Source organism: Pelobates fuscus, chromosome 6, assembly GCF_036172605.1.
Source record: "Pelobates fuscus isolate aPelFus1 chromosome 6, aPelFus1.pri, whole genome shotgun sequence".
Taxonomy (NCBI): Eukaryota; Metazoa; Chordata; class Amphibia; order Anura; family Pelobatidae; genus Pelobates; species Pelobates fuscus.
The window spans coordinates 138,304,479-138,320,328 of record NC_086322.1 but is presented as its reverse complement, the minus strand read 5'-3'; the positions used below and the strand labels follow the sequence as shown (position 1 = coordinate 138,320,328).

General features: G+C 38.3%; 1 protein-coding gene across 2 annotated transcripts in view; it reads right to left on the bottom strand.

The window, feature by feature from the left end:
* EGF (epidermal growth factor) overlaps window positions 1-15,850 on the bottom strand; it is a 129,292-nt gene that overhangs the window by 30,737 nt on the left and 82,705 nt on the right. For both annotated transcript variants that reach the window (XM_063458350.1, XM_063458351.1), the window contains exon 14: window positions 8,277-8,444. In XM_063458350.1, coding sequence (XP_063314420.1) covers window positions 8,277-8,444 — 168 coding nt within the window. The remainder of the gene's footprint in view (window positions 1-8,276; window positions 8,445-15,850) is intronic.

The window sequence follows — 15,850 nt, the reverse complement described above, 5'->3', positions numbered from 1 at the left end:
GGCCAAACCTCCAGGTGCTTAACTCTACATGCCAGGCTCCCCCTAGAGGACATGTTGCCTGTAGGCAGGTGCCTATTCTGTCCAATGGAAAATCCATCCCTGTATGCCTATTCTAATATATTGTTGTTTTCATTCAGTGCTAGAGCTGCCATATTATAAAATGTTTATGTTGCGCAGAGTCTGAGAGCTCCATTACATGGTTTTATGCTCAGCACATTAGAGTCAGTTTAAGATAAACTGACTTTCCATGACACCTGGAGACCACCTCCTCCTCAGCAGCCTTGAGAATGTAAAATTCACACATCCATGTTATCAGTGTCAATTTTGTCCAACCTGTGTGTCATTGATAGGCTAAGAAGATTGGGCTAACCCGGCATTCTCAAGCCAATCACCACCATCCATTTTGACAAGAATGCAACTTTAATTACAATAGAACACGTTTCAAAAAGTTAACAGAAAGGTGTGCTAATAATCAAATGTGGGCTGATTTATAATGGATTATAAAAGTGCAGATAATATTAAGCACGTTATAGATAAGTGGGAGTCAGCTCGCTTGGAAATACTAAGTAGTGTGTTTGTAGCTGTTTACATGTTTAGCTGTTCAAACTTCAACTGTAGAAGGTATGCTTTAATTTTACAATTTAATTATCTCTGACAAATTGTTTATTTAATTATGTACTAAATCTATATCATTGCTTTATTAGCAATCAGAATAGTTCTATCATTGTGCTTTGTTTTATTAAAATACTGTAATATTTATTACATTTTTCTTAATTAACAAGACCATAAATAGGTAAGGTATGGAAACTAATCGAACCACAACTTGGTGACATAGTGCAGAGAAAAATATGTTTTATATGTAACTCGTATAATAATCATAATGTAACTAAAAATGAAGCACAGAATATCACGTGCATCAATAGGATTTGATTTATTTATTTCTTTATTCGAGTTACATATATTAAATTAGCACTTTATTTGAAACATATAATCGTTCTGCACTATTATTTTTTGCATTAGCATTTAGCATTATAGGAATTCAAGATTGGTGATGCTGATTGGTGTCCATTTAAAGATATTTTTGGGGGCTGGAGTCTACAATATTTTTGTCAATGTTACATTATATCCTGTGCTTGTGATTGCAACTAATAATCACTGACCAGGCACTAGTGGTTACAATATTGCAATATGTAATTGTTGTGTCCTTCATAGTTTGCCATATCTCCCTTTTTCCTGTGTATTGTCTTGCTCTATACCAAGATTGGCCAGTCTCCAGGGAGAAGCCATCTTCTTGGTGCTAAGGACTGTAATTTTGATAATTGGAGCACAGTGCTGTCAATGATTATTTTTAATTTAATGGTATACACTTTGTATTGAGCAGTTTCTGTTTATTTGTTTTGTTCATGTTTAGTGAATAAACATTTAAGTCTTGATTTTTGAAATACAGTCCAAGCACCATAACAACTACATGTGCTATTGTGGTTATGGTACGAAGAGCCTGCTCTGGCGCTTTCATCATGTGATTTCTCAAATCATTTTAGTATTGTTTAACAATTCACCTCTGTCTCGCTGGGAACCTGCAGTTCAAGCTTCTACTTCTAGTCTTCTCCTGCAGGAGAATCTGGCAAATGTAACTTAGCTAAGCAGGTGCATGGAGGGCCGTGCTCATCTGCTGAGAGCATCAACTGAGTGCTCAGAGCCAATGAGCAGCCTTTGATCAGCCATGTTTAGCTGAATAGTACCATCTGGCTTTTCCTTCAGAAGAAGATGGACCAAGTGTGAGAGCCTGAAGGACTCAGATAAGTTTTCAAAACATTCTAAAACAGTTTGATAACACAGGCTACCATAAGCATTACTACATTTTAGGTAACATAACCATTACACTACTGCTGGCTGTAGCGGTTATGGTGCTTGAATCACTCCTTTGATTTCCTTTTTTTTAATTAAATCTGACAAAAGAATATAATATTGAGAATTCTCAAATATGCTGCAGTGCAACATTGACAAATCATTAGACATTAAAAAAATCAACAACTGATTGCACACTGCCAAATGTATTTACACAACATTTTCTATCAGCTATAGGTATTTGGCAGTGAATGGGGTTAAATGTGTAGAAAATTCCAAAACTAGCCTTATCAATTTAAGGCTACATGATACTATGTTTTAAGTCATCAGCTCTCTATTTAGTATCTAATAACTATATTTGTATACCCTCTGCTGATATTTTAGCATAGCTGCACAATTGTTATCCAAAAAACCTTCCCACATTGCATGTTGAAATGTAAGCGAAACTTGTCTATCATCATGTCTATGAGAATGTGATACAGTATTCTGATGTCTCTTGTGACGCGGGAATATAAAAATAAAAACATATATAAAAATAATGTATAGAAAATTCAAATAAAAAAAATCACCAAGTTTATTTAACACATTTTAGGTTCTCTCCAATAACCCATAAAAAAATAAAATCTAGTGAAATGTATCTGCTCACCTTTGCTAAGGACAACAGAGAGATGATCTATTTTAGTTGCCAAATGCCAATAATAAAATATTAGCTTAGTCACTGGTAAAATGTAAAACTCACACAGAATACATTAGGCTAAACCATTTGTGCATGGTATTCAGAGTCTTTGAAAAGGAACTCTGACACAATTTGGCCACTTTTCAAACTCAATATTTTGCTTTGGTGAACAGAAACGAGATATCATAGATGGCCACAATAAGGATTTATCTCTGTCCCAGGTCAGATATCATACAGTCTCACAATAGGTTTGATGGATAGGACATTGTGTTTCAACAATGACTCTATACTATCAAAATAGACAGCAGTCTAGCCGCCATTCTTGGTAATCAGTATTTTGCCAAGAGCATTAGTCCAATGGGTTCATTTTTTTGTTGAGAATTACATTTTACACCAGGGCATTACCGTGACCTATTCATTTCCCTTGTGCTCTCTTAACATACTTTTCTTCACAGCATTTCAAACACTATCATGCTGTGTGTGTGGATCTGTCACAATGCTTTTTATAAACACTTTAAATGCTAATGGACAATGGTAATAAGGCAGTTTGTCTGTTATCTCCAGTGCTTCTTGTTAATACTTAAATAAGGAACACGAATGACGTGATGACAGTGTGGATTATGGCAGATTTTACCATGCCACCCTTTCCCCAGCTGTTGTTAAAGGCTGATTGTAATTCCACGGTTGGTAAAAGGACAGCGGCCTAGAGTTGAGGACAGCCGTCTGGAATTTCGAAATCTGAGACTCCATCCCTGCACTCCTGTTTATCTGTCCAAGATGATACATTTTCTGAAAAATTCCATCATACATCTGATTCTCTCGTACAGGACAACATAAAATTGTTCACACTTGGGTTGAGTGTGTCTGCATCTCTTGCCTTTTGTATGTAAGCTAAAATTGGTTAGTTTTGCTTTCACTATGACTGAACAAAGGCTAGTAATAAATGCTGGATTTAAAAAAAATAAAAATTAATGTTATTGATCATTGTTAATGTTATTTATTTCACAAAATCAGGTCTATAAATACATTAAAAGACATATTGTTCAAGTAAATTAGGCAATATGTTTTATGCCTTTATATAATGATCAGATACAATTTTCCAAATTAAGGAATATAGGAATAAAATCAAAAGTGTTTATTAATCATGAGCATTTATCTTCTATTGAAAATTACATAGTTCTTAAAACCAAACTTAAAAGGAAAATTACAAAAAAGGCTACCACCTCTATCCCTATTTTTTTTTAAAAGGCATTATATAGAAACTTTGTTCAAAATGAAAAGAAAAGAAAAGAAAAGAAAAAGTTAAATGTAACACAAATAATATTAAAAATATTCAATAAATTCAAGGTACATGCAGTTGTTCAGCTGAGAGATACTGTCAACAGCTACATGTACGCTCCCCAGTGACTAGGAAGAAGTTCCACCAACCAGGAGCCTCTCATACTGGTCTTGGGACCCAATAGTATCACATAAACCCTTATTCCATAAATCCATGATGCCTTGTTCAGCTGGAATTAATGTGATAAGTTGTTTATTCCCCAGCCACAAATCCACTCATCACTTAGGATGATTGGAACTACTTAATAAATTGAAAGCAGCATACCAAGGCTGCTATCAGTTTAACGCAGCCCTGTTCACAGTCCTAAGATGTTTTAAAAAAAACTTTATGGGTTTTCAGGCTAGGTTGAAGTCCGTTGTACTGAATTTTGCATATTGTATTTATGCATCACAGTAGAACTTTTATAAAATATGTTTGTTTTGGTGTGTGCAGCCTTTCTCGGTTTCATGTGTACACATCAGTATAGGAATAGTACAAATTGAGGCTTGATAGAGATAAATATGCATAATGTGTTAGAGAGACCCTATGACATATTTTAATAGATGGGTGGATCCCTGGCAAAGTCAATAGACAGGCATCTGCAGGTAAAGCCTTTGGACACATGGTGGCCTTTGGGATTTGACAATTACAACTCAATAGTCCTTTAAGGTAAGACTGTTGAATAATGATTGCTAGTCTACACTAATTGTCAGATACTGCAGGTCGCGATGAGGACATCCTGTATATTCTGATATTTTTTCTGTATATTCTGATATTTTAATGTCCCACCTGACCCTAAATGACAGAGTACCTTATTTAGGCATAATAGAGAGAGTCAACCTTGTTTTTTGATTTCTACCATACCCACATACCGTATATTTATTTTTAAGAATGTACTTTTTTTTGTTTAGACGCAGAACAAAAAAATTGCAAAAAAGCCTTTAGACTCACTTGCAATCCAATGCCACTGGACAGCTGCTCCACCTTAATCCAGTCCAATGCTTCTCACAGTGAATCATTGGGCACCTATGGCACCTGTGAGCCAATCATTGCATTCAGCCAATGAGATGCATTTCGTAGAGAAGCAGTAAATTATATGCTTTTCTATAAGAAACATTCATAGTATTTGATATCATCATGCTGGGATGGTCTTCATGAAAAAGTGTTTCCATTCGAAGTCAATTAGAGACATGTTTCTGCCCAAATGTAAACATTGCGGTTTCTCTATGCACCAAAACCATTTCCTTAAGATGAACATACCTAGCTACCTCATGGTTAAGCCATTGTTTGAGTGACCTCTGGCCAGATGTATTAATGCTGTATTTTAAAGTTGTATGGTGTCCATTCACATAGTGGGAATGCGAGCGGTGTGTAAGCAGAAATCACCACTGTGGAAAACATCCTCTTGTATCCTCTTATATTGAATTTCCAATATATCAGAGTTGTGTAAAAATCTAGACTTCAGAACTATAACTACTGTATAAATATAGACCGGTGGAGTTTAGTACCGACTTTTGCAGAACATGAATGTTTGTGCAGTTAAGCTATTTATTTGGCACATGAGCTGGGAATGTATGATGCTGCTGGAATCCTGATATATTGTGTGCAGAATGTTTGATTGCCATCAATAAAACAGCAACCTAAAATAGCTATAGAAGTCATTTGATCTTTCATTGGCGCGAGATCTTAGATTCTCTAGGATCTGCAAAGGTGACAACTGTATGATGGTAGATTCAACTGCCATGGAGCCACTCCAAAATGGATGAGGACACTTTTCTATCTACTCTTTTGTAAAGCGAAATATGCGTGCACCCAAAAAGCTATCACATTTCATGATAAGGCAAAAAAAAAAAAAAGAATAGAAATATGTGGATGATCTTGTTTGTATGTAGATCACCCATGCTCCTTAATACAAGTCCATGTAAGGCATGCTCGGGCTAAAAGGCTTTCTACATAATGGACCTGTCAAATGCCAGGATTTTTAATACTATGTTTACTATTCCTCTAATTAACAAATATGTATTTTTTAAGTGTGAAAAATTAAAAAAATCGAATTAAATCCACACATTTTTGACTTGTAACTGAGTGTTTCCATCTTAGCTCTCTGTCAATCACTATCCTTTGCACCTAGAAGTCAGCATAGAGAAAGCATACTGAGAAGAAGAGAAAGTAAACAATGTTTGCTTGTTTTTGTTCTCTTTATTTGCAATGCTTGTCCTGGCTTTTCCTTGTCTGAATTGTAATATAAAGTTATATAGTAAATATTTAAAGGGACCCTATAGTCACCAGAACCACTCCAGTTTAGAAAAGGCAGTGTTTACATTGCTGCCTAGTAACACCTCTAGTGGCAGTGACTCAGACGGCACTATTGGTGCTTCCTATTTCAGGTGCTGCACACTGTAAAGCACTAAGTTCAGCGTCCCCACGCTCTGCATGAAGACTCTCAACAATCCCCATAAAGATGCAACGATTCAATGCATTTCTATAAGGAGATACTGATTGGCACAGCACTGCATCATCCTGCACATGTGCAATAGCCTCCCAATGCTTTCCAATGGGAAAACATTGGATTGGCTGAGGTCATGAAGACTGATGATCTCAGTCATGGAGGGAAGGGGGAGGCAGCCATAATGAGACCACTGCGGCGTGGGAGAAAAGGGGGGGACCTAAATAGTTTAACACTATAGTGTTCCTTCAAAATAAGTCTAAGAGAAAATAGAGCATCTCATAAAAAAAAGGTTATAGGTGATTTGCAACAGCGTAAATTTTAGAGAAGTGACAGTTCCCCTTGAAACAGCATGAATACATAACTATAAAAATGCAATCTGACAGGATAATGAAATTAGAACAGTTAAGATATCTTGTGAGAGAAACTTGAAAATTTGTTCAACTGATGTTTGCTTATTGATAAATTGTAACAGGGAATTCAAGTTAGAATTTTTTTGCTACAATTTGGCCTTTCCCACCACTAAGAACAGCATAGCGTCACCGTTACCATTCATTTATCTATCAGAGGGATTTCCTGACTATCTGAAGCACTCTGGCATTAGTAGAGTATGCTGGCATAATTCATCATATCTTTCAATAATAACACGAACACATAAACCCTTTAAAACGCTAGGTCGTTGATATAAACAGAATTGTGAGCACATGGGAAGTGGATCATGCAATATCACATTTCTGGCAATGGAACTGACCACTGGTTAGCTAGTACGTTTATGGTGAAAATGCATAGGTTAATAAAAAACAAAAAACAGTTTTCTCAAAGTTTAAACATTTGTTAAATCATTACTTTTAACCATAGTTTGACCAGAATAGAAAGCAAATAGGCCATAAATATATGTTTTAGAAAATAGTTGAAATAACAATATACTCCCCTTCAGGCGAATTATTGGGTTTATTCTGTTCTATGGAATTTGTTGGTTATTTACTGTTAAATAGTTTACTTGTCTTTCTTTTCAGTGCACACAAAGGCTCTTTATGCTGTCTACCTATGATTGACTCTTTCATTTGCAAGTGCCCAAACTAAAAGAGCTTGTCCAGCTTTTTGACAAAAATCTATCTATCTATCTATCTATCTATCTATCTATCTGTCTGTCTGTCTGTCTTTTTTTTTCTCTGAGTAGCATTGCACTTTTTGGATTAGTCTAAGCTGTTGCCCTAGGTTAAATAATCTTAAGGGCAATTACAACATACCTTTTCAGTATGTATTTGTCACTTGGAATTCAGCGTAAAATGCTGTTATTCTTGTTGAGTTAAGAGAATAGTGGTGACGAATCTTTGTTCCAAACTATGTCTGGGTCTAATTTCAAAGATAACAAATCCTACACAGACAGCAGCACACTGTGTTATGCCATGCTGCTATAGGACGATGGCTTCTGTGTTATTCTAGAGAACTTTATCTAGAAGTTGTTATTGATGGATCTAGGAAATAGCATTGTTCCCAATGTTCTACATGTTAGTGTTTATGCAGAACAGCTTTGGTCGGATTCACTTTAAGAATACTGACATTAATGGAGTCGTTTTCCAGAGGATGTATCTTATACTATAATCCTGCAGCCTGAGTGTGTAGGTAAAATGCTGTACTCTAACACTGAGCACTAACACACTTTGCTCTCAGTCAGTCTTTTCTTGGTCGTAAACTATAGGAATTGCAGTTCACTACAGTTGAACAGTAACTTACCGCTAATCTTTTGACCCCTAACCCTAACCATTTGTTTCTAAAAATTATAGTTTAAATTATATCGGTTATTTAGGGAACAGTGTCTGGTGTTCTAGTGTCAAAGAAAGAAAGAGATCTAAATTTAAAAAAACAACACATCTGCATTCCATGATACTCAATTTGCTCAGCTCTACTAAGGACATAGGTCATTGAGGTATAATGCCTGTTTTTACAAAACCAAAGAAGCAGGTTTGTGCATTAGTAATTGTTACCTGGTTTGGCCATAGGATGAACAACCACAGTTGCGGATGGTCTTTGCATGCTGCCTTGGAGACGTACCATGTTTCCCTTGTTTCTTTTGTCCATCCTTGTTATTGATGGGTGAAGCCAATCAGTAATCCACATATGATCCTCAAAAACTGTGATATGAAAGGGGTGGCCTGTAAAATATAAATACAGCTAAACCAATGCTAAGCGTTGAACAAATCATTTTAACACTAACACGCTATATACTAAAGTGAGAATCTAAAGTGAATTTCACATTTAAGGCCAAAGTAGCCAAACTGAAAGCATCAGCTATTTTGACCTTAAATATGAAATTCACTTTCAACCACTCTGAATTCTCACTTCAGTGAATAACCTTGTAAAACTGTGTCAAATCATAATGTTTATTATTTATAAAATACTAATCACAATTCCCCCAAGGCTTTGTCCTCAGTCCCCTTCTATTTTCTCTTTATACTGCCTCTCTTGGCAAACTTATTGCCCTATTTGGATTCCACTACCACCTGTACGCTGATGACACCCAGCTATATCTCTCCTTCCCAGACCTCTCCCCTGCCGTCCTGCAACGTGTCACTGCTTGCCTTTCCTCCATCTCTGACTGGATGCCCTCCCGCTCTCTAAAACTAAATCACTCTAAAACGGAACTCCTTGTCTTTCCTCCTCCTAATACTGATCCTCCTCTTTGCTCTCCCTTCAAGTCAGTGGTATCCACATCAGTCCATCCGTGCAAGCGCGCTGTCTTGGCATTATACTTGATTCTAGCCTCACCTTTGAGCCTCACATCCAGCATGTTACCAAATCCTGTAGATTCCATCTTAAAAACATAGCCTGTAAACGCCCCTTTCTTACGCAAGATGGTACCAAAGAGCTTGTCCAGCTCTAGTAATTTCCCGCATGGATTATTGTAACCCTCTCCTAATTTGTCTTCCCAAAAACCGTATCGCCCCGCTACAGTCTGAGATGAATGCTGCCACCAGACTGATTTTCCTCTCTAGTCGGTCCTCTCACACCTCACACCTCTGTCAGTCCTTACATTGGCTTCCTGTATCCTATAGGAGTTAATTCAAAATGCTAACCCATGCCTATAAAGCATTGACCAATTCTAGCCCCTCTTATATCTCTTCACAGATCCATAGGTATGCCCCTTCTCGGTCTCTTCGCTCTGCCCGTGACCTTTTCCTGTCCGCTACTTGCACCCGTACGGCTAACTCATGCTTGTAGGACTTCTGGCGGGCGGCTCACTTCCTATGGAACAGCCTGCCTACCGCCATCAGACTCTCCCCTATTCTTCTATCTTTTAAGCTTATGGCCTCCCTGAGTAACCTCTAACTCACATACCTGTCTCTTGCTCTCTCCTAAAGGGCAGCACTCTACTCTCTCCTCCAGCTCTGCTTCACTCCCACCTTATTTGATTGCTATTTCCTGTGCTATTATGTTTTACACCCCACCTCCTATAGACTGTAAGCTTGTTTGAGCAGGGTCCTCTTCAACCTATCGTTCCTGTAAGTTTTCTAGTAATTGTCCTATTTATAGCTAAATCCCCTCTCTTATAATATTGTAAAGCGCTACGGAATCTGTTGGCGCTATATAAATGGCAATAATAATAATAATAATAATAATAAACTAACAATTGCCTTAATACCAAGTTTCTTTAAAAATAAAAATATAAATAATGTACAATTTATTTAAAACATAGAATTAATAACCAGCACATGAACATAGGACAGTATAGCAATTATATAGCACACACTAGGTGCAAATATATAGTAACAATAGAAAATATCCTACTGATAAGTATTTAAAAGGAATCAGCAGAGATTTTGGAGAATTCCAAAATGTGATCAGAATATAAGTATTATGACTGTAAGTAGGTAAAATGCCAGTATCTGGATAACAGCAATTACATGTTATGCTGATAGTCTATAGGTCGATTTAGGTTCCAATTGGTAACCCAAAATCAAAAAAAACATGGCAAGTCAACAGGTTGTACTGATACACAGGGGGTAACCCTAATTGATTTAATTGAAAAAAAGAAAAGAAAAAGTACTAATTCACCGACACATATACCCAAAAGGGTATGGTGCCGGGAAAAAGTGGTACAACCCTTTAGAGTGCGCTAAATCGTTAAAAGAAAAAATATTTATTAGTAAAGCTTTAAAAACACTTAGTCTCCTATCAAATAGATACTAGAGTTAGGTGGACTTCATAGCAATAGCACAGCTGCAGGTAATTCTCAGGGGTAACCCAGAAGTGAGGATTGAAGAGAGGATATAAACCCAGTGTGTGTATATCTTTAAACACCAAGACACTCAGTCTATGTATATATAAAACACACAGTCTACGGTAACCTAATCTCTCTATCTGTACCTCATACTGACAACTAGATTCCTACCAAGGATCCCTGATTACCTCAGCAAAGCAAAATGCCAATGCCTACCATACTACTCCATCTAACGAGGGACTAAAGAGAATTACAAATTCCAAAGTGCTAACACCCACAACCCCAGTGCATGGTGAGAAGAAATCAATTAAATTAAATAAAATTAAATAAGAAAGCCCGACGCGCGTTTCAGCGTATCTAGACGCCGTCGTCAGGGGCAAATGCAAACAACCATAGGTATACCTCCAACTCCTTAAGTAGCCGGTACATAATTATGCAGACCAATATCAGCTGGTTCGTATCCCCGGCGCTTACTCGCCATTGGTCCGGACGAGAAAGCCCGCCCAGCTGTCAGCAAACTATGCCGACCAATCCACTTCCCTACAACCCACGTGGTAAGTACATCATCACTGAGTCACGTGAGCGGGGAGGGAGAGGGGCGGGGAATAACCGCCGAAACACCACCTACATTACTCGCCGCTTACAATGCATCAATAAGACATCACAGGATAGGCGGGACTTACTCCTACGCAATTGACGATATCAAGCAAAATTACAAGGATGTCACTTAGTGGGCGGGGTATCCAATCCCGTTATAATGTGTATATAGGTAATGAGAGAAAAAGTCAAATAGGTCTCTCATTAATATATATATACACAATTATCATATCGAGATGTCTATCGCCAATATATATCCAGGATGATATAAGGTCCTACTGAAAAGTAGGATTACAATGAAAAAGAGACAAGTAAGAAGGCTCAAATTACGGATAACCCAATAGATAATACATGGTTTGTACAGACCATCCGGAGTTATCAGTGGAGATATGCCACATGGTTAAATGATCCCTAAATAATAAGCACAAATGAAACAAGAGAGGAAAGAACTTAAATTAAAACTTTAAAAATAAAAAATCAATAAATCATAATTTAGCATTTTATAACCCACGTAGTTACTAAATATGGATCATTAGTTAAATAAACGGGGTATATGAAAACCCCTCATTGAGACCGTTTGGTGATAACGTTTGGAGTTTAAAGATCCAGTATGCCTCCCTCTGACGGAGTTTAGTGTCCCAACCACCTTTCCGTGGGGGCTGAGGGATATGTTCAATCCCCATAAAGCGTATTCCCTCTGAGGAATGGTTATGAAAAAGGTGTAGGTGTCTTGATATGGGGGTTTCCAACCATCTCCTTACCGAATTTACATGCTCCCTAATTCTGAGTTTAAAAGGTCGGAACGTCTTACCCACATACATTAAGCCGCATGAACATGTGAGTAAATAAATCACCCCAGTGGTACGGCAATTAATGAATGAGCGAAGGTTGAATGTCTCCGAATTAGTACTGTTAGTGCAGACCCTGGAATTCTTATTGATATATGGACAAGCACTACAGTGGCCACATCGATATGTGCCCATAGGTAAGTAGTTTCTAAATGGTCCTGATGTAGTTGACAGGGAAAGGTGACTAGGAACGAGTAAATCTCGCAGATTCCGCCCCCTACGTGCCGTTATGGAGGGGTATGTGGGCAATACCTCCTTAAGGTGTTTATCCGAAGATATGATGGGCCAATATTTCTTAAAGATTCCCATCATCTTAGCCCAGCCTGCATCAAATGTTCCTATACACCTTATTTGACCCTCCTGTTTCACGGTGTTGTCGTCAATAAGAACTTGGCGTTCTGTTGAGAGGGCTCTAGCATAAGCTCTTTTTAGTACCCTATTAGGATACCCTTTTTCCCTAAATGACAGTCTTAACGTTCTTGCTTTAGATTTGAAGTCATCCAGAGATGAACAATTGCGCCGTAACCTCAAATACTGGCCAATCGGAATTCCAGCTTTCAGTGGGGTAGGGTGGTGACTAGACCAGTCTAAAAGACTGTTTGTAGCTGTCTTTTTACGAAAGAGGGTAGTGTGTACTTTATTCATGACTCCTATTTCTAAAGACACATCCAAGAAGCATAAGCTAGAGCCCCCTATCTCACTTGTGAAGCGTAGATTTTGAGTATTATCGTTAAGCGCTGTAACGAAATCCCCAAAATGCTCCGAGGTACCCATCCAGACAATAAGGATGTCATCAATGTACCTCTTCCAGTGTAGGACACAGTCCATATATTGTTTAAGGGTAGGGTCCTCCCTCAGCCCCCACGGAAAGGTGGTTGGGACACTAAACTCCGTCAGAGGGAGGCATACTGGATCTTTAAACTCCAAACGTTATCACCAAACGGTCTCAATGAGGGGTTTTCATATACCCCGTTTATTTAACTAATGATCCATATTTAGTAACTACGTGGGTTATAAAATGCTAAATTATGATTTATTGATTTTTTATTTTTAAAGTTTTAATTTAAGTTCTTTCCTCTCTTGTTTCATTTGTGCTTATTATTTAGGTATCATTTAACCATGTGGCATATCTCCACTGATAACTCCGGATGGTCTGTACAAACCATGTATTATCTATTGGGTTATCCGTAATTTGAGCCTTCTTACTTGTCTCTTTTTCATTGTAATCCTACTTTTCAGTAGGACCTTATATCATCCTGGATATATATTGGCGATAGACATCTCGATATGATAATTGTGTATATATATATTAATGAGAGACCTATTTGACTTTTTCTCTCATTACCTATATACACATTATAACGGGATTGGATACCCCGCCCACTAAGTGACATCCTTGTAATTTTGCTTGATATCGTCAATTGCGTAGGAGTAAGTCCCGCCTATCCTGTGATGTCTTATTGATGCATTGTAAGCGGCGAGTAATGTAGGTGGTGTTTCGGCGGTTATTCCCCGCCCCTCTCTCTCCCCGCTCACGTGACTCAGTGATGATGTACTTACCACGTGGGTTGTAGGGAAGTGGATTGGTCGGCATAGTTTGCTGACAGCTGGGCGGGCTTTCTCGTCCGGACCAATGGCGAGTAAGCGCCGGGGATACGAACCAGCTGATATTGGTCTGCATAATTATGTACCGGCTACTTAAGGAGTTGGAGGTATACCTATGGTTGTTTGCATTTGCCCCTGACGACGGCGTCTAGATACGCTGAAACGCGCGTCGGGCTTTCTTATTTAATTTAATTTAATTTAATTGATTTCTTCTCACCATGCACTGGGGTTGTGGGTGTTAGCACTTTGGAATTTGTAATTCTCTTTAGTCCCTCGTTAGATGGAGTAGTATGGTAGGCATTGGCATTTTGCTTTGCTGAGGTAATCAGGGATCCTTGGTAGGAATCTAGTTGTTAGTATGAGGTACAGATAGAGAGATTAGGTTACCGTAGACTGTGTGTTTTATATATACATAGACTGAGTGTCTTGGTGTTTAAAGATATACACACACTGGGTTTATATCCTCTCTTCAATCCTCACTTCTGGGTTACCCCTGAGAATTACCTGCAGCTGTGCTATTGCTATGAAGTCCACCTAACTCTAGTATCTATTTGATAGGAGACTAAGTGTTTTTAAAGCTTTACTAATAAATATTTTTTCTTTTAACGATTTAGCGCACTCTAAAGGGTTGTACCACTTTTTCCCGGCACCATACCCTTTTGGGTATATGTGTCGTTGAATTAGTACTTTTTCTTTTCTTTTTTTCAATGTTATGCTGATAGTAATGTCATCTTGTGCATGAGTATACACATATAATTAAGCATGAGCCACATACATCTGAATCAACGTCAATGTAATGTGATTAAATTAAAACCTGACTGGTTAAATACAAGATATTATATGGCTTACCTCACATATTCTATTGTAAGTACTTATTTTACATAGCCGTGAAAGGGCCAGAGATGTATTTTATGTATATATATGTATGGGGCATGACAAATGGTTGCAAAAACAAGTCTTAGTTCAGTATGGGGGCATGAAAAATGGGGGCAAAAACAAGTCTTAGTTCAGTATGTGGGCATGAAAAATGGGGGTAAAAACAAGTCTTAGATCTTTGAGTTCAGCTCATGAAAAATGGGGGCAAAAACAAAAGTGTTGCGTTTATAATTTTGTTCATTGTAATAATATATATATATATCCTGTAGATGCTATTATACTACTCAAAATTAAAAACACACTTTTGTTTTTGCCCCCATTTTTCACGAGCTGAACTCAAAGATCTAAAACTTTTTCTATGTACACAAGAGGCCTATTTCTCTCAAATATTGTTCACAAATCTGTCTAAATCTGTGTTAGTGAGCACTTTTCCTTTGCTGAGATAATCCATCCACCTCACAGGTGTGGAATATCAAGATGCTGATTAGGCAGCATGATTATTGCACAGGTGGGCCTTAGGCTGGCCACAATAAAAGGCCACTCTAAAATGTGCAATTTTTTCACACTGCACAATGCCACAGACAAGTTTTGAGGGAGCGTGCAATTAGCATGCTGACTGCAGCAATGTCCACCAGAGCTGTTGCCTGTGAATTGGATGTTCATTTCTCTACCATAAGCCATCTCCAAAGGTGTTTCAGAGAATTTGGCAGTACATCCAACCGACCTCATAACCGCAGACCACGTCTAACCACACCAGCCATGGACCTCCACATCCAGCATCTTCACCTCCAAGATCATCTGAGACCAGCCACCTGGACAGCCGCTGCAACAATCGGTTTGCATAACCAAAGAATTTCTGCACAAACTGTCATAAACCATCTCAGGGAAGCTCATCTTCTTTATCGGGGGCTCGACCTGACTGCAGTTCGTCATCGTAACCGACTTGAGTGGGCAAATGCTCACATTCGATGGCGTCTGGCACTTTGGAGAGGTGTACTCTTCACGCATGAATCCTGGTTTTCACTGTAAAGGGCAGATAGCAGACAGCGTGTATGGCATCGTGTGGGTGAGCGGTTTGCTGATGTCAACATTGTAGATCGAGTGGTGGTGGCGTTATGGTATGGGCAGGTTCATGTTATGGACAATAAACACAGGTGCATTTTATTGATGGCATTTTGAATGCACAGAGATACCATGATGAGATCCTGAGGCCCATTGTTGTACCATTCAAGCCATGTTGCAAGGATCTGTACACAATTCCTGGAAACTGAAAACATCCCAGTTCTTGCATGGCCAGCATGCTCACCGGACATGTCACCCATTGAGCATGTTTGGGATGCTCTTTATCTGCGTATACGATAGTGTGTTCCAGGTCCTGCCAATATCCAACAACTTCACATAGCCATTGAAGAGG